Genomic DNA, 24,301 nt, shown 5'->3' with positions numbered 1-24,301 from the left:
AAGATTTTATTTATTTATTTGACAGCGAGAGAGAGAGAGAGAGCACAAGCAGGAGTGGGAGGCAGAGGGAGAGGGAGAAGCAGGCTCCCTGCTGAGCAAGGAGCCCGATGTGGGGCTCAATCCCAGGACCCTGCGATCATGACCTGAACTGAAGACAGACGCTTAATCAACTGAGCCACCCAGGTGCCCCAGCGATCAACACTTTTTAAAGACGCACAAGTAAAGAAAGAGTCATGATTTATCCATCTTCAAAAGAACTCAGTTCCAACACGGTCATCTCCCCAAAGGATACACAGTTCTGTATGCTTGTAGGACAGATTCTCTCTCAGAGAATCACAATCAAAAAGGGGAGGCACAGACACTGATAAGGCAGTATAAGAAATCCCAAACAACCAGAGTTAGGATTAAGAGCCACCTGCGAATTCCACAATCCATCAGATCCCATTACATAGATGATGAAGAGGAAAGACGAGAACCTACTTGGACATGAGTACCTCAGTAGAAGCCTCATTTTCATTCATTTTGAGAAATGACAAAGTTCAGGCCCAAACTTAAATACCAGTCAAGCTTGTTATAAAAAGTCCAGGCATTTTAAGTCAGACACTTAGAAATCTGCCATCGCCCCACCAAGTCCAGACAAAACATCCAAAGAAATGAACTTCCTTCTTACTCCATCTTAAGCTTCATGCCTTCCCAGTATCTAACACCTTCTTGTGCTTCCTGGGCACAGTCTCTGCCTTTCCTAAACATCCCCTCCTCAAAAAATTATCCCTGCAGGGGTTAATATCTAAAATATATAAAGAACGGGGTGCCTGGGTGGCTCAGTCGTTAAGCGTCTGCCTTCGGCTCAGGTCATGATCCCAGGGTCCTGCGATCGAGCCCCGCATCGGGCTCCCTGCTCAGCAGGAAGCCTGCTTCTCCCTCTCCCACTCCCCCTGCTTGTGCTCCCTCTCTCGCTATCTCTCTCTCTGTCAAATAAATAAATAAAATCTTTAAAAAATAATAATAATAAAATATATAAAGAACTTATACAATGCAACACCAAAAAAACAAACAATCTGATTAAAAATAGGCAGAGGACCTGAATAGCCATTTTTCCAAAGGAGACCTACAAATGGCCAACAAATACATGAGAAGCTCAACACCACTAATCATCAGGGAAATGCATATCGAAACCACAATAAGATATCACCTTATACCTGCCAGAATGGCTAGAATAAAACAGACATGAAATAACAAGTGTTGGCCACGATGTGGAGAAAAAGAAACCTTCTTACACTGTTGGTGGGAACGCAAATTGATACAGCCACTGTGGAAAACAGTTTTGAGGTTCCTCAAAAAATTAAAAATAGAAATACCATATGACCCAGTAATTCCACTAGTGGGTATTTACCAAAAAAACACAGAAACACTATTTGAAAAGATACATGCACCTCTATGTTCGTTGCAGCATTATTTACAATAGCCAAGATACAGAAGCAACCTAGGTGTCCATCAGTAGATGAATGGATAAAGAAGATGTGGTATATATGCAATGGAATATTACTCAGCCATAAAAAAAAAAAATTGTCATATGCAACAACATGGATGGACCTATAAGTCAGAGACAAATACTATATGATTTCACTTATATGTAAAATCTAAAAAACAAAACAAATGAATAAACAAACAAACAAAAAGCAGAAACAGACCCATAAGCACAGAGGAAAACAGATGATTGCCAGACGGGAGGGAAGTAGGGGGATGGGAATAATGGGTGAAGGGGAGAGGGAGATAAAGGCTTCCAGTTATGGAATGAGTTAAGTCACAAGGATAAAAGGTACAATGCAGGGAACACAGTCAATGGTACTGTAATAGTGTTGTATGGTGACAGATGGTAGCTACACTTATGAGCACACCATAACGTACAGAGGTGTCCAATCACTATGTTGTATACCTGAAACTAATGTAACATAACGTGTTCAATTATACTTTAATTAAAAAAAAATTATTTCTATCTTCCTAGCCCAATCTCTCCTTCCATTTAATCTCCCTTTACTGAATCACATCAAGGGGTAGCAAGACATAAAAGGTAAAGAAAGTAAGGAAGCAGCATTTGAATCCAAACAAGAACCGCAGTTATAGGGTTGGGAGGGCGGGGGTCAGGGGGAGGAGAAATACAGTGTTACCTCTTTCCTTTTAAAATCCTATAGCAGCAGAACCAACAGCATCTTGGTAGGGAGCACGATGCACCACAACAGGTCTCAGTAAAAAATAAAAAGATGGTAAGAATGCAATCCAACAAAAAATAAAATGGCACACAGGCTGTAAATATCAAACGAATGATACAAACAGTGGGTGTTAAAGCACACGTGGAGGACAGAAATACTGACTTTGCCATGTCAAGCTACTTACTATAAAAATAGTTCAGAATTTTAAGTCATTTGACAGTGAAGCAGACAGCCAGGAACTTGTCTGGTCAAAACGGGACATAGTATAATACTTGGAAAAAAGGATTTTACTAATCATAGAATGTTCTCTATTTTGTAAATATTGATATCCCTGACTTCATATTTCATTTTCACTCTTTTGCAATAGTTCCTGCTGTCAGAACTCTGGGGCACAGTACTCATGCTAACCTTGTGTTCCCTCCAGCCCCTGTGTCAGCAAGCCAGTCTATCCTGGGCAGAGCCACTGGCTGGAATTAACTCCCTCACCTTGACCTTGCATCAACAGAAATCTTCCTTTTGGTCTTGAGTCATTTCCTGCCCCAATATAGCAATTTCTGCTTTTATAGTCTTCTTAAATATTGAATCATAAACTCTAAATGTGGTCAGGAGAGCCAACTTTTGCATTTCAACTCCCACACTACACTGAAGTGTCTGCACCCTTTCTTTTTTTGCCCATTGCTGAGCTTGATTCCAAGTTAGTGATTCCTTTGCCGTTCTTCTAAGCGACTACACTCTGGTCCCTGCACTCGCTCCACTGACTTTCTAGGGTCACTTGGTGAGTATACGCCCAGAGGAAGGGGAGACAGCTGGGGGCCATCGCTGAAAACTTTGGGGGCTTTCTTCTTTCATGACCATGAATCATCTTTCTTCTCAGTCTCAACTTTGAAACTTTCCTTTTCCTCTGAGAATCAGAGCTTAATAGGATGTCTGCTGGGCTGTGTAATAGCCTCCCAAAGGGAAGTGATGAAGGTTTTGGCTTGAGTCATTGAACTCGAGTTGGAAAAGTAATCTACGGTAATGTACTACAGGGAGCAGTCCCTTCCTAACATAACAGGATGGACTACAGATGATCTAAAAAAAAAAAAAAAATTTACTTTTCTAACTATCCATTTTTATTTTACTTTACAAAGACATTTCTGTGAAAGCATTTATTCCGAATGAAGGGTGAAGATTAAAACAAATTTATTCAAGGGTCTGAACCTGTTAGAACGAAATGTCCTGTAAGATTTTAATTAAAATGTCCAGTGAAGAATCCATAGGGAATATAATCTAAATTATTTCCACTTTCTCCATATCCTCTCTTACGTTCATTCTAAACCCTCAGCAATCTAGTAAGGAGTGATTTCTGACTCCCCAAATCCTGCATCACAGCTAGGATGCCTCACAGACCAGGAGATAAAGTGGTACCAGGAGGAGTCTCAAACAGAGGTCAACATTTTCATCCAGAAACCTCTATCCCTCCTTCCCTAACAGTCCTCATGGAATACAGATTTTCCTAGTCTTACGATGGGGTTGCATCCCAATAAACTCATAGTAAACTGAAAATATCCTAAATTGAAAATGCACGGGATATGCATAACCTACCGCCCATCAGAGCTCAGCCCAGCCGGCCTTAACACTTACATCAGCCAATAGTGGGGCAAAATCATTTAACATGACACCTATCTTATGATAAAGTGTTGAAGAGCTCATGTAACTCTATACTATACTGAATACTATACTGAAAGTGAAAAATGGGATGAATGCATGGGGACAGAATAGTTGTTGTTGTTGTTTTTAAAGATTTTATTTATTCATTTGAGACACAGAGATACAGAGAAAGAGAGAGAGAGAGCATGAGCAGGGAGAGAGGCAGAGGGAGAGGGAGAAGCAGGCTCCCTGCTGAGCCAGGAGCCCGACATGGGGCTCGATCCCAGGACCCTGGGATCATGACCTGAGCCGAAGGCAGACGCTTAACCATCTGAGCCACCCCGGCGCCTGGGGACAGAATAGTTTTAAGGATATTGGCTGTTTACCCTCGTGATCAGGTGGCCGAAGGGGAGCTGTGGCTGCCCAGCACCACAACAGTGTTGTACTGCAATATTGCTAGTCCAGGAAAAGATCGAAATTCAGATTTTCCCAAAGTGGGCCCATCATAAGCTGGGGATCCTCTGTACCATAATTCATCTCCCTCTTACTGTATTGGAAGGATTGAGGGCAGAGAATTCAGAGGGTGAGCCCAAAGGGTGAAGCAGGAGAGCCTAGGGTTTGTGGATATCTCCAACATCCCTTTGGGGCCTGTAATCCTATCCCCCACAACCCTTTTTTTGCCAGAGTCTCGGACACCCCCCACACCAGCTTATCCGCCCTATCCTAGAAGTCAGTTCAAGAAATCTAGCCTCAATGGCATTTGATCTATGTTGAGCTAAGATTTTCCTCTTCACTCACTCAACTCTGTTCTGGGCAGTGGTTGGGATGTGAGGAGGAGGGCACGGCAAAGAAGTGTGGTCCTCTTTGGAGGACCAACTCAATTCCACCACTTTAGAACAAAGATGTAAAGCTTTCTTAAGTCTTCGTTTCCATCACCCACACCCACCCTTTTCACTTTCATCAAAATACAGATACAGTTGACTTGAACAACATGGATTTGAATTGTGCAGGTCCACTTATATGCAGATTTTTTTCTTTGATAAGTACAGGATAGTACTATAAATGCATTTTTTCCTCCTTATAATTTGCTAATAACATTTTCTTTTCTCTAGCTTACGTTATTATAAGAATACAGTATATAAGGGGCACCTGGGTGGCTCAGTCGGTTAAGCGTCTGCCTTCGGCTCAGGTCATGATCTCAGGGTCCTGGGATGGAATCCCACATTGGGCTCCCGGCTCAGCGGGGAGTCTGCTTTTCCCTCTCCCTCTGCCCCTCCCCCCGCTCATGCTCCTTCTTTCTCTCTCGATTGCTCGCTCTCTCTCAATTGCTCTCTCTCTCTCAAATAAATAAAATCTTAAAAAAAAAATACAGTCTGTAACACACAAAATGTGTTCATCAACTAGGTTACTGGCAAGGCTTATGGTCAACAGTAAGTTATTAGTATAGTTGTGTGTGAATGTTGACTCTGTGGGGGGGTCGGTGCGCCCCTGACCCCTGCACTGTTCGAGGGTCAAGTGTCTATATAACAGTAATAATAATGGGGAGCAGGAGAAGAGGGGAAAGCCACAGGCATTGGGCTGAGGCCTTATTTGTGTGGGAAAATGGGACACCGAGCAACCTTCTTCCTCTTCCCAAGTTCACTTCATTCCTCATCTTCTGTCACGCTTGTTACTCCCTCAGCCCTTGGGAGAGGACCAGAGCGGCCTGTGTCCCACATGCCGAGTGCAGTCCCCCCACACGCAGTAAACGCTTGTGGCACAGATGTCTGTGCTTCCACAGTCAGGTTCTGACTGGGGCTCATGGCTCATCTAGCTTTGCAATTTTCCTTTTCCTGCTGGTCAAGTAGTTCGCCCATGCAAAGTACTAAAACCGGATGAAGTTGTACTCTCCTTGTACCTTCCTCCTCTTCCCAATAGCTGCTTCCGAGTAGAAAGGAGATTAACAATCAAGTACCAAAACTAGGTGGCTTAAAAAAGGAATTTATTGTCTCGTGGCTCTAGAGCCTAGTACACTAAAAATCAAGGTTTCAGCAAGGTCATGCTCCCTCTGAAACCCGTAGGGAACTCCTTCCCCCCTAGCTTGAGCTTGCCAACAATCTTTGGCACTCTTCATAGGTGTGTATAGATGCATCACTCCAATCCTCCATCTACTTATGTTCCATGTGTCTTCACATCACCTCCCCTCTGTGTCTGTGTCCAAATTTCCCCACACTGAATTAGGGCCTGCTCTAATAAACTCATCTTAACTTGATTAAACCTACAAAGATTCTATTTCCAAATAAGGTCGCACTCTGAGATATATGGGCTTAAGACTTTAGCATATCTTCTTTTGGTGAACACAATTTAACCCATTAAGACCACCTCATAGGGTTATTTGGACAATGAAATGAGATGATGCAAAGACTTAAGTGTAAGACCTAAAACCATAAAACTCCTACAAGAAAACATAGGTAGTCATCTCTTTGGTATCTGGTGTAGCAACATTTTTCTAGAGATGTCCCCTCAAGCAAGGGAAACAAAAGCAAAAATAAACTACTAGGCCTACACCAATATAAAAAGAGTTGCACAGCAAAGAAAGCCATCAGCAAAACAAAAAGTCAACCCTACTAAATGAAAGAAGATTATCTGCAAATGATATATCCGCCTGGGGATAATATCCAAAATATATAAAGAACTTATACAACTCAACACCAAAAAAAACCCGCAGATTAATCTGATTAAAAAATACAGAGAGGATCTGAATAGATATTTTTCCAAAGAAAACATACAAATGGTCAACAGATACATGAAAAGAAGCTCAACACCACTAATCAGGGAAATGTAAATCAAAACTACAATGAAATATCACCTTACACCTATCAGAATGGCTAGAATCAAAAATAACAAATGTTGGTGAGGATATGGAGAAAAAGGAACCTTTGTACACTGTCAGTGGGAATATAAATTGGTATAGCCTCTATGGAAAGCAGTATGGAGGGTCCTCAAAAAACTAAAAATAGAGGGGCACCTGGGTGGCTCAGTCGTTAAGCGTCTGCCTTCGGCTCAGGTCATGGTCCCAGGGTCCTGGGATCGAGCCCCACATTGGGCTCCCTGCTCGGCGGGAGGCCTGCTTCTCCCTCTCCCACTCCCCCTGCTTGTGTTCCCTCTCTCACTGTGTCTCTCTCTGTCAAATAAATAAAATATTAAAAAAAAAACCAAAAAACTAGGGACGCCTGGGTGGCTCAGTCGGTTAAGCGTCTGCCTTCAGCTCAGGTCATGATCCCAGGGTCCCGGGATCGAGTCCCGCATCGGGCTCCCTGCTCTGCGGGGAGCCTGCTTCTCCCTCTGCCTCTGCCTCTCTCTCTCTCTATCTCTCATGAATGAATGAATGAATGAATGAATGAATGAATAAATAAATAAATAAATAAATAAATAAATAAATAAATAAAAATAGAAAGAAATACTATATGATCCAGTAATTCCATTAGTGAATATTTACCCAAAGGAAACAGAAACACTAATTTAAAAGATATAAGCACACCTCTATTTATTGCAGCATTATTTAGAACAGCCAAGATATGGAAGCAACTCAAGTGTCCACTGATAGATAAATGGATAAAGATGTGGAACACACACACACACACACACACACACACACTAGAATATTATTCAGCCACAAAAAAAGAATGAAATCTTGCCATTTGCAACAACATGGATGGACCTAGAGGGCATTATGGAAGTGAAATAAGTCAGAGAAAGACAAATACCGTGATTTCATTTATATGTGGAATCTAAACAAAAGCAAAAAGAGACCCATAAATACAGAGAAAAACTGATGGTTTGGGGGAGGAGGGAGGAAGTGGAGGGATGAGCAAAATGGGTGAAGGAGAGTGGGAGGTCCAGGCTTCTGGTTGCAGAATGAGTAAGTCAGACAAGAATGAAAGGTACAGCATAGGGAATAGAGACAATGGTGTCCTATCGACGTTCTATGGTGACAAGATGATGAACTACCCTTGTGGGGAGCACAGGAAAACATACTGAGTTGTCCAATCACTATCCTGCACACCTGAAACTACTGTAACATTGTGTCAACTATACTTCAATTGAAAAATAAAAAAGAAATGAGATAATGCATGAAAAGAGCTTAGTACGGTGTTTGGCACATAATACATGATCTATAAATACCAGCTATCATTAATATTGTTATTTTATTACTAGGTCATGCAGTCTTTCTGCCCCATTGCATCTTTGCGAAAAAGGCTTTATAAACAAGTCCTTATAGCAGTCAAGTTACAGAGAAGAATATTCTAACTACTGCAAAAAAATATAACCTCCAAACTCCTTGGGAAAGGAAATAATTCCAGTGGTTGATTGGACACTAAGTTGTAGAGTGTTCTTTGTTCTATCCACTGAGCTCTGAAGCATCAAGGAAGCACGGAATGTAGAGCAGTGTAGGAATCAGTAAAGAAAGTCCTCCAAAGAATCTGCTGACAACTGAATTTCTAAGTTCTTTTGGTTGGAAGAAAAAAATCTGGATTCTACCCCGACATTCTCCCTACCCTGCCACAAAGAATATATGCCCATACTTTTAAAAACAGAAATCCATACAGGACAACAGACACACATAACATTAGAAAACCAGAAGCCAATGAACCCATTAACTGACTGCTAATGGTCTAAGGAGCACAGACTTAAATTTAAAGGAAAAAACAAAACAGGTGATCACTTTTAGTTTTAAAAGATATTTCAGAGTCTAAAATACATTCATCGTTGTACAACAGTGACCACTAGTCACAACCAAGGCACTGCTTCAGCATCTGCATGCTTTCCTCTGCACTAATAAAGCTTGTTTTGATTTGGACCTTCTTGGAACAAAAAGTAGTGTGTCCCTACCCCTATCCCCATGCATTTTGCTAAGTCATTTTTCTACCAAAACAAGCCTCAGAGCCTCATCAATCCTCGCTGCCAACTATATTGCATAATTCAGTACTTATCTTGACCTAACTAGCAAATTCAGGCTTCCAACCAATCTTGCTTTGGCTTGTTCGCTCGGTCTTTGGCTGATTCTCTGGAACCATCTGTAACCCAGTGCCTCTGAGCAACACTTGCCCTGGATTTTCCCCTTCATATGTAAGGACTTGAAACAGAACATCCTCATATTTGCCTGCAAGTAAGTCCACAGGTATACAAAAAACAGGTTTATGTGTCTTTCCAAAAATCTTGATTTTTTTTTTTTAAGTCAAACCTACTGTTATAAAAGCAACTGTTTTGCAGCTTGGAAAACTTTTTGGCTGACAACAGGAGAATTTGCCTTTCCCAGTGGTGGGAAAGAGGGCCTTCCTGTTTTCCACAATAGAAGAACAAACTGGAAGTCATGAGAAATAAAGTGGTGTTGTTCCAGAATATGTAGCAACCTAGTGACAATGAGACACCAGAACTTCATGCTTCTCTCTGCCTCTTTGGAAGCGGTGAGCCCGCAAAGCCCGGAGTACCTGCCATACTGACCTACACACACTCTGACACCCAAGACCCCAGAAGAAACCAGGCAGCCTGGGTGGAAAATGGGAAAACACAGACTGCAGATCCCCTTCTGGCTCCACCCCCAAACTCTGCTCAAAGAAGAGTAGGGCCCACATCCATCTGGGTCTGGTCTACTTCAGGTGGCCATTTGCAAACATTTGCAAAAATTCAACTTCAGTGTTTCACATCTAATAAACTTAGAAGTCTAAAATTTGTAGAAGCCAAAAATCAACTAGCATTTTTTGTTGTTGTTGTTGTTGTTGCATTATGGGGTTGAAATATGGACAATGAAATGTCAGCATGTTTGAAAAGGAAACTAGGAACCCTAGCTTACTCACATGGCTGAAGACCCGAGGCTGCCAACAAGACTGGGTTTCTGGTGGCTGTAAGAGCTTTAAACCAGTCAATGTACGTAAAGACACACGGTGAAGTGCAAGGAATTATACCAATGTAAATATCATTATCTAATCTCTACAGCAGCCCCTCTTAGAGTAAGTGATGTGACCTGCTAAAAATCTCCTCATGTTTAAGGAGTGAATTAGTTCTATTTGTCTCCTCTCCCTGTTTCTATGGAAGTTCATCCACCACGGAAGGCATCCTGCCTTCTAAAGACACAAAATGCGCAGCTCTTCAGTGACGTAAGCTAGAGAGTCCTTTGATATAGAATGTGGGGGTTACTATCTGACATTCTGTTCTGTTGAAACAACACAGGGTTCTTTGCTAATGCTAAAGTTACATCACATGAATTTTACTGTATCTTTCATGTACCACTTATGAATCATTTGATACCTATTTGCTTTAAAGCTCACCATATAGTCTCAATTTCATAATAGCCTAATCAAGGCAAATCACCACATGCATCAGTGTTATGAGGGGCTTTCATTAAGTTACCACCTGGACCCCACATGTTACACAAGTTGGTCGTTACTGCCTTCTGCAGCATGTTGCTCCTTCCCCCCAGTAGACTATGCCCTAACGCTACGCTTTTGTAGAAAGTTTTCAACTCAACTGTAATTCATGAAAAAATAGGCCTTAAAAATGAAATGTTTTATCTTTCCAATAGACAATGTTCATGGTCTTTATAGACTTGCCCGAAGATTTCCAATTCCTTCTGGTTTTCTTTAGATGCATAATGAAGTTCCGCCAAAATAAAAATGTAGTTTAAGTGGCAAATTTACTCATTACTAGCTTACAATTCTTCCTCAAACCACAGCAAATTCCATTTTCTACCATATTCACACTGAAATGTGTCTGGTGGGGACACGCCCATGTGATACTTGTAGAAATTCTTGATTGGAGACCGAAGACTCCTAATGAAGATGCGAAGATCCAGAATAAATGACTGGCAACCCTGACAGAAACAGTGGTCAATTCAATAAAACCCTGGGAAAATCGTTCACGAAAAAGCTCAAGATAATGAAAATAGATCTAGTACATTCACATGAGTCCAACACTCAAAAAATAAAATCATTAGTTAAGTGGATGCTTTCGATACTTTACATGTTTCTACCAAGTCAACTATTAAAAAAGGTCTCACTATTGCAACTTGAACCCCATTTAAACAAAATATGTTTTCACTACAAACACCTTCTTGCCTCCAGAAAACCCTGCCTATTCACAAGTTTTATAAATTCTCTCTCGAGTATAGACAATATTTTTAATATTTCCTAACACATAACCCGAATTTATGCACTTATTTATTTTTAATTAAAAGATTTTATTTATTTACTTAAGAGAGAGAGAAAGAGCCAAGAGCAAGGGGGAGGGGCAGAGGCAGAGGGAGAAGCAGACTCCCCGCTGAGCAGGGAGCCCGATGCGGGGCTCAATCCAGGACCCTGGAATCATGACCTGAGCCAAAGGCAGACACTTAACCGACTGAACCACTCAGGTGCCCCTTTATGCATTTATATTTAAGCCATCTATTTTAAAAACGGCATTTGAGATAAACAAAATCAAGAGTATCAATTCTAAATTGAGCATGTGAAATCAGATCATCCCTCCACCTAAAGATGAAAAGTGGAGAAATTAATTCACATTCTAACTAGAGATCCAACTTTTAATAGTTAATAAAAACGAACATTTATGATCTGCTTACCATATGCCATGCAGTTTCAGTGATTCAGTTCATCTCACCAGACTTGATGATGCCAATGACTATCATGCCCATTTTACAGATGAGGAGACCAAGGCACAGAATGGTCAAGCAACTTGCCAGGTCACACATCCACTAAATATTTGAAGCCAGGATTTGAACCCAAACAGTCTGAACTACTCCCTTTGTTCTTAACTACTCTACAAAACGATCTTTCAGTTTTCTAAGATGTTTAATTTTTTGTTTGTTTCTAAATGTTCTAATTCTGTTACTCTTCTCTGCTTAAAACTCTTAAAAACTGTATCATTACTTTTTTTTTATTAAGACTTCATTTCTTTAGACTAGCTTCAGATTCGTAACAAAACTGAGGGAAAGGGGCAGGGATTTCCCGTGTATCTCCCACCCCCACACATGCAGAGCCTCCCCATTATTAACATCCCCCACTGTGATACTGTGATTCATACTAAGATATTATGTACTTGGTCTCCTCCCAATCCTGGCACAGGGCTCCTAAAACTCAATTTCTGGAGTGATAGGACTACTTGCCAGTTCACTAGGAGTCCCTTTTGAGCGCACCTGAGTTTATGCTAATGAAGTGCCGTAGGGTGAGGCCCCTAGAAAGCCTCAAGATCAGGCAGGTTGCCTGAAAGACCAGAAGATCAAAGGATAGGAACTTTCACTCTCAACCCACCCCCAGATAGGGGAAAGGTGCTCCAGATTGAGTTCAATCCATAGCCAGTGGCCAATGATTTGCTCAATCATGCCTATGTAATAAAGCCTCCATAAAAAACCAAAAGGGCAGGATTCAGAGCGCTTCCAGATTAGTGAACACAAGGTGTTATGGGGAGTGGCACCCCAGAGAGCATGGAGGCTCCCATATACCTTGCCCTATGCATCTCTTCCATCTGGCTGTTCCCGAGTTATAGCCCTTTATAATAAACAGGTGAACTAGTAAACTGGTTAATCTAGTAAGTAAGTTGGTTTCTGGAGTTCTGTGAGCTGCTCTAGCAAATGAATCTAACCTGAGGAGGGGGTCATGGGAACCTCCGATTTGTAGCAGTAGTTCGTCAGAAGTGCAGGTTAACAACCTGGACTTGTGATTGGCATCTGAAGTAAAGATAGTCTTTAGGATTGAGCCTTTAACCTGAGGTACACAGTGCTAGACTTGAGTCAAATTTGTGGTCAGTGTCCACTGAGAAGTGGACAATTGCTTGGTGTTGTTGAAAAAAAACCATCAGGGGGCACCTAGGTAGCTCAGTCAGTTGAGCATCCAACTCTTGATCTCAGGTCTTGATCTCAGGGTCTTAAGTTCAAGCCCTGCGTTGTTGTTCTTAAAAAACAGCAACAAAAACCCCATCAGATCCACCAGAGTAGTACGGGTATTACACTGATAAACCTACACTGACACTTCGTTATCACTCAAAATCCAAAGTTTACATTATGGTTCACTCTTGGTGTTGTACGTTCTCTGTATGGGTTTGCACAAATTTATAAATGACACGTATCCACCATTATAAAAATCCTCTGTGTTCCATCTGTTCATCCCTCTCTTCCCCGAATGCCCCCCCAACCACTGATCTTTCCATTGTCTCCATGGTTTTGCCTTTTGCAAAATGTCACAGTCAGAAACCTTTTCTGATTGGCTTCTTTCATTTAGTAATATGCATGTAAGGTTCCTCCATGTCTTTTGATAGCTTGATAGTTCATTTCTTTTTAGTGATGAAAAATATTCCATTGTCTGGATGTACCACAGATTATTTATCCAATCACCTATTGAAGGACATCTTGGTTGCTTCCAAGTTTTGGAAATTATGAATAAAGCTGCTATAAACTAATCCATGTGTGCTTCTGTGTGAACATAAGTTTTGAACTTCTTTGGGTAAATACCGAGGAAGGAGCACAATTGCTGGATCGGATGGTAAGAGTATGTTCAGTTTTATAAGAAATCTCCCAAGTGTCTGAACCACTCTTCATTCCCATCAGCAATGAATGAGAGTTCCTGTTACTCCACATTCTCTTAAGCATTTGGTGTTGTCAGTTTTCCACATTTTGGCCATTGTATAGGTGTATAGGGTATCCCATTGTTTTTGTTAAAAAAATTTTTTTTAACCCTGGGTATTTCCAAATAAAGACGTGTAAAATTGCCAATGGTTTATTTTGTAAGTGAGGTCCTTAAAATCCTCTGAAAATGAGTATAAGCCTATAACAAAGATACTTATTCTTAAACTAGAATATTCCTTTCTTGTAATAATATTGCAACACTGCATTTTTAAAAGCACCCCAAAAAGTTTATAAACATTTTTTTCAGCTCTAATAAAAAACTTGTTGGTTGACAGTAAGTCTTAGGCAAAAGTATTAAAGTCCAGGTGTGCCTGGTGGGCTCAGTTAGAAGAGCATGTGACTTTTGATCTTGGGGTTGTGAGTTCGAGCCCCACATTGGGTGTAGAGATTTTTAAATACATAAAATTTAAAAAAAAAGTATTAAAGTCCACAAAATTAACTAGGATAAAATTTTAAAGTAATAGAGCTCAGCATACATACTAAGATTTTTTCATTCTGTTTCTCAATGGCACTTTTCATTAAAACTACAGTTATATGCATTTTTTTCTTTCACTTTTAATTCCACTATTAACCTGAATAGTAGGAGAGAAAATGAAGCCATAATCAAGCACAGAGTCACGGGTAGACACATTAGACCTTCCTCACACTACGTGCTGTGAAACCAAACTAATAAACAATGGATGAAGCACCAAAATTAACTATGAATCCCCAAATCCGCATCACAGACACCAAGGAGAGCCGCACTGTACCTTCTATGATAGAGGGCACAAGAGTCCAACGAGCATTCACTGTAAATACAAACGTATTCATGTTTTTACCAATCATTTCAGAAGGGTGAAAGACAATAGTAAGGGCCCTTGAGAAAAGAAAGAATACTGGGGCGCCTGGGTGGCTCAGTCGTTAAGCGTCCGCCTTCAGCTCAGGTCATGATCCCCGGGTCCTGGGATCGAGTCCCACATCGGGCTCCCTGCTGGGCAGGAAGCCTGCTTCTCCCTCTCCCACTCCCCCTGCTTGTGTTCCCTCTCTTGCTGTGTCTCTCTCTGTCAAATAAATAAATAAAATCTTAAAAAAAAAAAAAAGAAAGAATACTGATTACAGAGAGGAAAAATACTATCTCATTATCAAGCTTTTGTCTTCTGAGTCTCAGCGATACCCTAAAGCCTAGGGACCCCGTGTCTGTGCTAGAGTATCTCTGTTGCCTGACTTGAAGGCAAGAAAAAATATAAGCGAGGTTATCTCAAGGAAGCATCTCATCTCATGAAGAATTAATGCTATCCAGTGAGACATATTCCGGAACAAAAGATGGGACACGAGACACAGGTGGCCAGGAGCACAGCTAATGCTACCATTGTCAGGTCTCATTACCAAAAGTTAATCAATCAATAAATGAGCAAAGCATGTGAAAAACGACAAATCCAAAGGGTCACAAAAATACATTTTACGTCAAAATTAGTCCGAAGGTTTAGTTAAGTCTGACAGTGTCAGTCTTAGCCTGTACTCACTGGTATTAAATGGTATAGTTAATTCTTAGAGACTTAGCCTCTACCCATTTAAATTCACTATTCTGAGATCAATTTTATTTCTACTGTATGATAAGAACGTGTGTAAACCATGAGTAAGGACATCATGTACCACTGTAAGATTATTATGGTTAAGTATGAAGCCAAAAGCACCCTTAAAAAGAATACATTAGACAAACTACTAGTTATAGGTTTTCCTCTTATGTCCTTTGTAAAATTGAGCTACAGATTTGCTTCTGAATCAATATGCACAACTGAACATTTCTCTCTCCTTTGCTGTTCTCTGGAATTAGCTTTTAGAAGACGGAATTAAAGATCATTTAGCTATAACACCATGTGCATATTGCTACAAATAATTCCCCTCTTTAAGGAATAGCACATCATTCACTGCAATAAAGACAGGTAGATAGATATGAGTACACATATATGTGCCTCGATATTTTTTTCTTTAGAACAAAAAAGAATCCTAAGACCACGACATCTCTAAAAACCTCTCGCACTAACCGAGCCTCCTTGTGAGCTTAAGAGAATCACCAAGAGAAAGGGACCACAGAGCAACCCTTGACTACTTAGAGATACTGAGTAAACTATGGGGACTAATGGAAGCTGGACACGTAACGTGCTATGTTTCATAAACATTTAGCCCTGCTTCTCACCACTGCCAACTCATCACCCACCAAAGTTACTTCGGTAAGACACAGAAGGGATCATGGCAGGCGGCAGTTGCAAATTCTGCACCGGGGGGGCTCACTGGAGCCCATAGAATGATTGCACCCACTTCAGTGCTCCACGCTAGCTCATCTTTATTCCCCTTGGCTCTGCCCAGGAAGCCCTCCTTCCCCCCTTCCTTCCTTACGCCTCAACCCCTCAGTGGAGAACAGCTCTCAAGGAAAGCCTAACTCACCCAAACTGAATGGCATTTCTGGGAAATGGCCCCACTCTGTGCGGCGGGCTGCCTGGGCACGCTGCTCTGCCCACTGCACTGTGGGACCGCGTGCTTCTTTGCGCGAGGGACGCGGGGGCTGCCGCAGTTTTTCCTACAAAACTATGTCCTTCTGGAAGCCAGGAGCAAGCGTCGCTAGTACTTAGCTCAACAGCTTTAGCAAAAAGGTTGATAATCAATGTCTCAATAGACCTGTGAAAGAATAAACTATAAAACTGTGGCTAGGAGCTAATTTCTGGGAAACAACACATGATCCAAATCCCAGCTTCTGTTTACTATCTGTGTGATTTAGGACAACCATGTGTATGCTTCCACTGTAAAATGGGGACAGTAATGCTCACTGGTCACAGGAGAGAATCCAGGAAGGTAAGTATGGGAAGGACCCAGGACGGTATCAGGACCCAGAGCTTGGGAACACTCCCTGCCCCGTCCCCACCCCCACCAGCTGCATTCTATCATCAGAAATTGGAGTAAACAATGAAAAACAAGAATATCAGTAGTAAATCAGGTGGAAAGGGAAGGGTTACAAGGTAGAGAATGGCAGCTGAAGGCGATAAGTAGAAAAAAGGGGGGCATGAAAGGTCATTGTAGGGCAAGGGTCTCTCCCCACATCAAAAGATTTAGTGACTCCAGCCAGAATTATGAGACTTAATTCTGTCTCTGGCCAAGAACTGAAAATCAGGAGGCTGTAGAGTTCTGGTCCCTACTCTGTACCTTGAGCCTTTAATTCCTCCTCTAAATTAGGGGGTGGAGGGCTCACTTCCAAGGTCTCCGCTCCCTGCGCTACATCACCCTGCAACTTCACTTACGAAAGCCACAAGGCTTTCAGCTGGCGAACGGGAACATAAAATTAAGATGAAGTCAGAATATTTGAAACTGGGGCTGACTCTCAAATTCCAAGACCTAAAATTAATTAAGTCATTAGCTGATGGGCTAAACAGGAGACACCACCCAAAGAATATGTAAATTAATGCTTTCAAAGGAGTTTGCATTTTAAAAGCCCCCTGGAGATCTTACTAACATCTCCCCTCCCCCAAACTTTCGCCTAAAACTACAAAGCAAGGGGGGGGGGGGTGTGTGTGTGTGTGTGTTTTAAGGATCTTCTTCAGTAAATAGCAAGACTGGATAAACCTAACAGTTTTTGGACTAAAGCCTGCTATATACTTTTATGTGGCTTACATAAGAATAAGAATGGGGGAAGGTCCAAGTGTCTCCAGACAATGGATATTCTCTAAGCATTGCTAGGAAATGGGTGTAAATTGTAGGAACCAAGCAGGGAACAGAGGAAAAATAAGGTTTGGGGGAGGTGCATCTTGCAGGATCTTGCAAACAATAGGCACTTACTAACTCCTTTCTCCTCCCTTCCCAGTTAGCAAGCAGCTTTCAAGGACTGGCTCAGCTTTAAGAAGTCCTCCAATTCTGAAGGAAAAATAACCATTACAACTTACCGAATGGATAATCAGTGCTGAAACAGTGATCTATCATATCTAATAACCTTAGTAGTTCTCCTCATAAAAACCACTACCCTCCCCGCCCCCACCCCAAAAAAGGAATGTTGTGTCTGCAACATGGAGTAAAGATAAAAGAGTGAAATCCCACAGGATCTTAACTTGTTTCGCACTTCTCCGCAGAAATGTAAGCATGTCGTTGTGAAAGGTGACATGCTTGAAAACCCAGGCAGACCACATGTTGGCGGAGTTAGAGAACAGAAGAACACATTTCACAAGAAAGCCATGGTCTGATTGCTCAGGATTTACAAACATTTCACAATCTGCCATTACCGTTTCCAGTGGAAGCACGAGGATTCTGGTTTGCATAATGAAACTGCTCGAGCGCTAGGTTCAAGCAAGGGCAGAATTAACGTCTTCATAAATGCACCCCATTACAGGGGGTACGGTCTCTACAGAACTGGATTTTGATGTGGCTCCTGCATTTAAGAAGTATATACTTTCTTCCTTTTCCATTCTATAAAACCATGTACTCAGGACCCAGTAAATCCCAGGCACTGGAGATTAAAAAAAAGAGGGGGGGGGGGGGGAGTAAAATACTGACCCTGCCCTCCAGGCACTGGCACACGGGCTAGTGTTTGGTAAGCTCGTTTTCTCCAAATTCTCTATTTACATATTCACTTACTAGCATTTATTCATTCTAGCACAGCCCGAACATTTTCATGCCATAAATTACACTATTATTTCTTCTCTAAATAAGCATTTTTGTTAACAAATTATCTAAAAGCAACTGGCTGGTTCAGAACTGTGCAGGACTGAATTAATTTAAATGCAAAATGTGTCCTAATGAACTCAAACAACCATCCTGTATTTACTGAGATCTATGCCCCAGAAGGTTAGAACCTACAAAATCCCTGGGGTGGATGCTCAGTGCCTCTCAAGTTGGCAAAGGGAGCCGTGCTCATTCACCTAAAAAAGTTTAACTCAAAAGGCTTGGAGGTTTGATTTCTACAAACAGGGGAATCCAGAAAGTAGCTACTGTGCCTGAAGTTTTGTATGTGTGGATGTATAATTCCCCTACTACCTCTACTCCCCTCAAGTTCCGTACTTAAAAAGACCCAAGGAGCATTTTCCTAAAATACCGGATGTAATTACATTTCTGCTATGTTGATCTAGGACAGTTAACTGGGGAGCATCATGGCATCACCCTACTGAGAACTGGGGTGCACTCTGTAATTGTCAGTAACAAGGTGTGTGTGCCATTGGTCAAGTCACTTCACCTGTGCAGGCTGACAGACTGCAAAATCTTATTTTTAAAATGAAGGAAATGTTATCTTTTATCTGAGAAAGAATAGAGGAAGTCAACTGTCAATTCTGTCTTGATATATTTCTAGAAAGACAGTCTCCTCTAAACATGTGGATGACAGTTTTCTAAAAGCAGAAAGAATAAAGATCCTTTTAACCTGGTGACTTTTTACAGACAGGCAAAAGGGGAGATAAACCATATCTTCATCTGAATTTTACTAAGGCACAATCCTGATGCCCACGTTTACCCCAAAGGAAAATAAGATTGTCTAAAAGATGGGAAAACAGAAGTGAACATACTTGCTTTGAGACAATCATTTACATTCTTTCCTGCCTCACACTGAACTACTGGCTCTGTAAGAAGTACATATTTTCTTTTCTCCTACATCTGCCCTTTGAATAACAGGTTTGAGCTTCTCCAGCCCCACCCCATCTTTTAAATCAGCCAAAGAACACTCAGCTACAACTAACCCAACAGTGCTGGAATCTGCCAGGGAAGGGAAAGCAAATCTTCAGAAAGTGCCATCTGCCAACCACCACCCCCCTCCCAAGCAACCCTGAGACCACACTCCCATTTAAGTGAGCCCCTCCAGCTCTCCCCTCCACAACCACACCCGAACAAGGGATGCGATGTGATGTTATGAGACCAATTTTCTCAGTGACTAAAAATTTACTGAGCAGGATCTAAGCAAGAAATAACAAGGTAAGTCTCCTGCTTGACTAACGTAAAAAAACAAACTTATCACTGTAACTTTAACATATTCATTGGGTTTTCTGAAATTTCACTAAAGGCCCATATTCAGCAATAAAGTTCAGAAAATGCAAAAACTTGAGATTTTAAATTTTTAAAAATAAACTTTTTCTAAATACTGGAGAGTGAAAAAAGCAGAAATCTTTGACCAATCTTCCCTGGTTTTCTGTGTAAGAATAATCCTAGACACCAATGAACACCTAAAAATGAATTAGGTGAGACTTTAGGATGTCTGGAATGATGAGACACGAGACTATTTGCAGGGGGAAAAAAATAGAGAGCTATCATTTATTGAGCACCTACTATATGCCAGTATGCTGAACACTAGATACACATCAACATAACTAAAACTTAGAGAACCTAAGAAGCAAGGTAATGAAACTGAAGACCTCATTCCTTTGCCTCATTTTGCAGGGAATGAAACTGAAGATCAGTGGGGTTGAATACCTTGGCCAAGGTCATGCAGTCAGTCAATGGGAGAGTGGGGATTTGACCCAGCCTCACTCACGCCAAAGCACAAGTGCTTAATTCCTATGCAAAAATGGTACACTTCTCATCATCCCCAAAGAAGTTTCTTTTCAAAAACTATACCTTCCATCAGAAAGAGAAAAGACCCCAAAGTAAATACAGAGCCTTTTCCAACAACTGCCAATTCCAAATCTTTACACTGAAATTGACTATGTGTGGATTAAGATCTCTGACTGTAATAACCGCCACCCATCCGATTCCGGTCTACCTGCCTACCTACAACTCCACCAAAATACATCTACTAATTCCCCAGGGCTTTGAACGCTGAACAAGTTAAAGCTTCATCCTCCATGCATAAGAACTATTTTTCAGAAATTATGCCAAATCCATGGGCGGTTTTATTTACTGGGCATTTCAAAATACATGACAATACAGATTTAGCAAAATAAGTCCTATTGTTTTTAGTTCCAAACATAAAACAACAAATATCCTGTAATTCTACAAGTTGAAAAACTGCACACAGAATAAGTACACTCTTTGGTGGTTCTGAGTAAGAAGATGGTTTGTTTTCCTTTCGTGGTCAGACAACAAATGGTGAAGAGATAAACATCAGTCACATCAGCCTCTTTCCCCGTCCAACTGTGAGGGCACAACAGCCAAATACTATTTATTTACATCTACTCTTTGAAGGAGTCTTTTCTAGCCTTTTCCACACCAACTTCTCAGCAGGTGCCCCGGATTAAACTGGTGACTATGTACCCGATTGTTTAAGAAAGATCTTCGATGCGATCTGTGGCTGCTTATTTTTTAATTAGGGTTTCAAATCCCATGCCGTGTGTAGTTAAGCCCCCGGGACCTGGAGCGAGAGAAGGACGACTCGGGGGAGTGGGCTTGCCAGGTGGGCGAGCGCGAAGGAAGCGCGGGTCGCGGAGGGGGCTGTCCCGCGCGGGGGCCCGCGCCCCGCCCCTCCCGCGCCCGCCGGCGCCAGGTAACTCACCAGGATGCGCATCACGTCGGTCCAGAGCCGGGAGAACGCCTCGGACATGCCCGCGCCCCCCTCGGGCTCCGGCTCGGGCTCGGGCTCGGGCTCCGGCCCCGGGCCGGCTGCTCCCGCGTCCTCCATGGCCGCGTCCCGCGCGCGCGCGCGCCGGCCGTGCGTCCGGGTCCCCCCGGCGCCCTCGCTCCGCACCAGCGCGCGGCCGGCCCCCCGGCGCCGGTCCCCGCCCGCCGCGTCAGCGAGCCGCGCCCCCGCGCCGCATGCCCGCGGGGGCCCCCTCGCAGGCGCCCGCACCTCGGCTCTAGGTGGCGGCGGACCGCGCGACTGACAACTCCAGGAACTTTCCCACCCCAGCTCGGCGCGGCCGCGGGGTAGCCGAAGGCGAAGTCCGCACCACCGAGTTGTACGGCGGGGAGCTCCGGCGGCCCTGCAGCAATTAAAGCCGCTGCACAGGCGTCTCTTCCTGCGACCGGGACCAGCTAACTAAGGCTCGAGACTGATTCCTTCCAGCAAGTCTGGGCAGGGCCCCGCTGGGCTGAGCGCGGTGCCTCTGCCCCTGGGCGGGCGCTCCTCGGGACCCCTCTCTCGAAAATGAGCTCTTCCAGCTCCACATGACTCTCTCCCCTCGATGCTAAAGAAAGCGTTTAGCAACAAAAGGTGCTCTGATGTCAGGCTCTTTGCATGGAAATGAGCCACAGACGGGAGAACAAATCGCCTGTTGAAAGAGCAGCGGCGCGGCGTCGCCCGCCTGCCCGAGCTCCCAATCGCGCCCTTCACGGAGGCCTTTTCGGTCCCAGAAACTCGAGAAAGTGGGATCCGGAAGCTGCTCCCGCCGAAAGGGTTTCCCGAGTCGTCGGCGTCGTTGTACACTCCGCACCTCGCCCCTCGTGAAGTCAAGCGACCTAAGGAAACACGAGTCTGGGGCTGTCAGCCAAGACTTGCCAAAACAAGTGTGAAAGCTTGGGCACGAGCCATTGTGTGTACCGTTTTTATTGTGAGCGGAACGGTCTGGTTCCTGGGTGCCCACAATGCACTCCATTGCTAGGGCCTTCAGCTATTTCGGGGAAATGCGCTTTGGGTTGTAATGGTTGCCTTACAGTGAGGGCATAGGCAGGGGCCGTTTTCAAAACTAAATGTTACGGTGGTGACCATTTAGCCAGCACACACTCGGGGTTCCGTGTGTCTGTTTTTCCAAGGACGAGATCCATGACGGATTTATTTTATGAGGGAAATAGCCCTGTAGAGGTATTTATCTTTTTGGGATTCGTTCTTTAAAACCCACTCAGAGGGCGCCTGGGTGGCTCAGATGGTTAAGCGTCTGCCTTCGGCTCAGGTCATGATCTCAGGGTCCTGGGATCGAGTCCCGCATCGGGCTCCCTGCTCCTTGGGAGCCTGCTTCTCCCTCTGCCTCTCTCTGTCTCTCATGAATAAATAAATAAAATCTTTAAAAAAAAAAAATTTAAAACCCACTCAGAATTTTCTCTGGGAGATGACAATACACGTCACATCTGGAGATTGATCACTTCATGAAACAGTTAAGAAACACAAGGAAAGGGCCCCTACGTGAACGGGCTGATTGGTTAAAAAAAAAAAAAAAAAAAAAAAAAGCAGGTGAGATGCCCTAGGGAGAGAGTCCTTGCTTGCTTTAGAGGCCTCTCCCGGGTTTTCGTTTTGTTTTTCCTTCTGAGTCCACATAAAAGGAGGGGAATAAGAGCATGTCCTTGAAATCCACTTCCTGAAGCAATAATTACTGGGAGCACCTATCAATGCAAATGGGTGAATAGCCCTTACAGGAAAGTTCAAAACTGAAAAAACTTTTCCCAAAGTAATTAAACTTATCAGTATAATCCCTGATGATGAAAATCCCTGGTTTTTGAAAAGAAAGAAAGAGAATGAGAAAGTTTTCCCTTGAGAGTAAGTAGGCATCATGTTGAAGTGTGGAGAGTGCTGGGCACTTAAGCAACATGGCCAGGCCTGATGCTTTCCTGTGTTGATGCCAGAGGTATACCAGATGCACGCTCTAAGATGCTGGGCTGGGAGAAGGCTAAGTCTCCAGCACCAATCATGACTCTTTCTTCTTGACTCATCAGAAGACCTAGGGGCAAAGCATTTAACCTTTCCATGCTATAGTTTCCCAATCCCAGATGAGGCAAGGCCTCACTAATTGCCACCCAACTCCTCAGAGGTGGTATTATATTTCAAGGTCATCTAAAGATAGGTACTTTTTAACAACACATATACACCTATCAATATAATTAAACCTTAACCAGCATTTTGGTACTTCTAGAAATCAACCTACCCTAGATATTTAAGTTCCTTTTCTCGGTGCTTCCTAATAAATATATAGGGAAATGAGATAAGTAATATTTGGTGGGGTTGGCGGGGGGGATGTTGATACCTATAATTTTGCTGTCTATAGATAAGTAAGAACTTTTGAGGAGGAGTCACTATTCAACTTCTACCACATGAATAATTTTGTTAACCATTTAAAAAATGAAGCTGAACCTCTTTAATCTCAACTCCATAATGTGTATACTCAAACTGAGTCCAATTACTTCTCCAAAATTTGAGTCTTTTCTCCTTTAGTTAATGTTAGTCACACCTGAATCTTACACAAAGGAATAATTCTTAGTCTTGGAATGTGGTTGCTGACTAAAGGACTGGGGAGGTCACCTCTGGCAGGGTGGGGTGATGAGGACTGGTCAGTTTTTATAGTCAAGGTATTCAGAACAGCAAGAACAACATCTGTCATTTACTGCAAATCTACTCTAGGTCAGGCATTGCGCTTGACATTTTAAAAATATTTTATTTAAATGGAGTTTATGATTTCTCACCACAATCTAACCCTCCCACCCTGCTCATTTCCTATTTCTGTACTTGATACATCCATGTATTTGTTCAAGCTACCAAAGTCAAGAGACTTGCTTGAGTCCTTCCCCTCGCTTACCAATACTCCTGTCTAAACCATGGATAAGCCCTGTTGATTCTACTTCCGAAATACTTGTCAAACTCATCCACCTCTCTCCATCTCCACTGCCACTGTCTTAGTCAATAGTACCACCAGCACCTTTTATAATATTTTATCTAGGTCACTACTTCTCAACATGTAGACTTAAGAACAGAAGCATTGGCATTGCTAGGAACTTGTTGGAAATGCACATTTCTGGGTCCCGCCCCAAGCCTACAGAATGAGACACTCTGGGAGTGGGACCAGTCATCTGTACTTTAACAAGCCCCCTGCCCCCTCCCACCAAGGTGATTGTGATCTCTGCTCACATTGGAGTGCCATTTTGAACTATGGAAATGTCAGAATAAGGAAAAAGAACACACTGCTGAGGAAATGTGAAGTTTTAAAATATAATATATTGGGCACCTGGG

General features: G+C 42.7%; 1 protein-coding gene across 8 annotated transcripts in view; it reads right to left on the bottom strand.

The window, feature by feature from the left end:
- The window catches only part of SASH1 (SAM and SH3 domain containing 1), a 246,792-nt gene that overhangs the window by 168,022 nt on the left and 54,469 nt on the right, over positions 1-24,301 (bottom strand). For 3 of the 8 annotated variants that reach the window (XM_045865714.3, XM_045865715.3, XM_064598201.1), the window contains exon 1: positions 20,924-21,848. The exons of 2 other annotated variants lie outside the window; for them this stretch is intronic. In XM_045865714.3, the coding sequence (XP_045721670.1) occupies positions 20,924-21,049 (126 nt within the window). In that variant the 5' untranslated portion in view covers positions 21,050-21,848. Of the gene's footprint in view, positions 1-20,923; positions 21,850-24,301 lie in introns of those variants that run through there. 3 more of the 8 variants (XM_045865717.3, XM_064598202.1, XM_064598200.1) reach the window with 2 other exon arrangements.

Source organism: Mirounga angustirostris, unplaced genomic scaffold (assembly GCF_029215605.1).
Source record: "Mirounga angustirostris isolate CCGP_5_RB_7025 unplaced genomic scaffold, mMirAng1.0.hap1 SCAF_8, whole genome shotgun sequence".
Taxonomy (NCBI): Eukaryota; Metazoa; Chordata; class Mammalia; order Carnivora; family Phocidae; genus Mirounga; species Mirounga angustirostris.
Note: the sequence above shows the minus strand (reverse complement) of the source record. Positions and strands in the feature narration are given on the sequence as shown.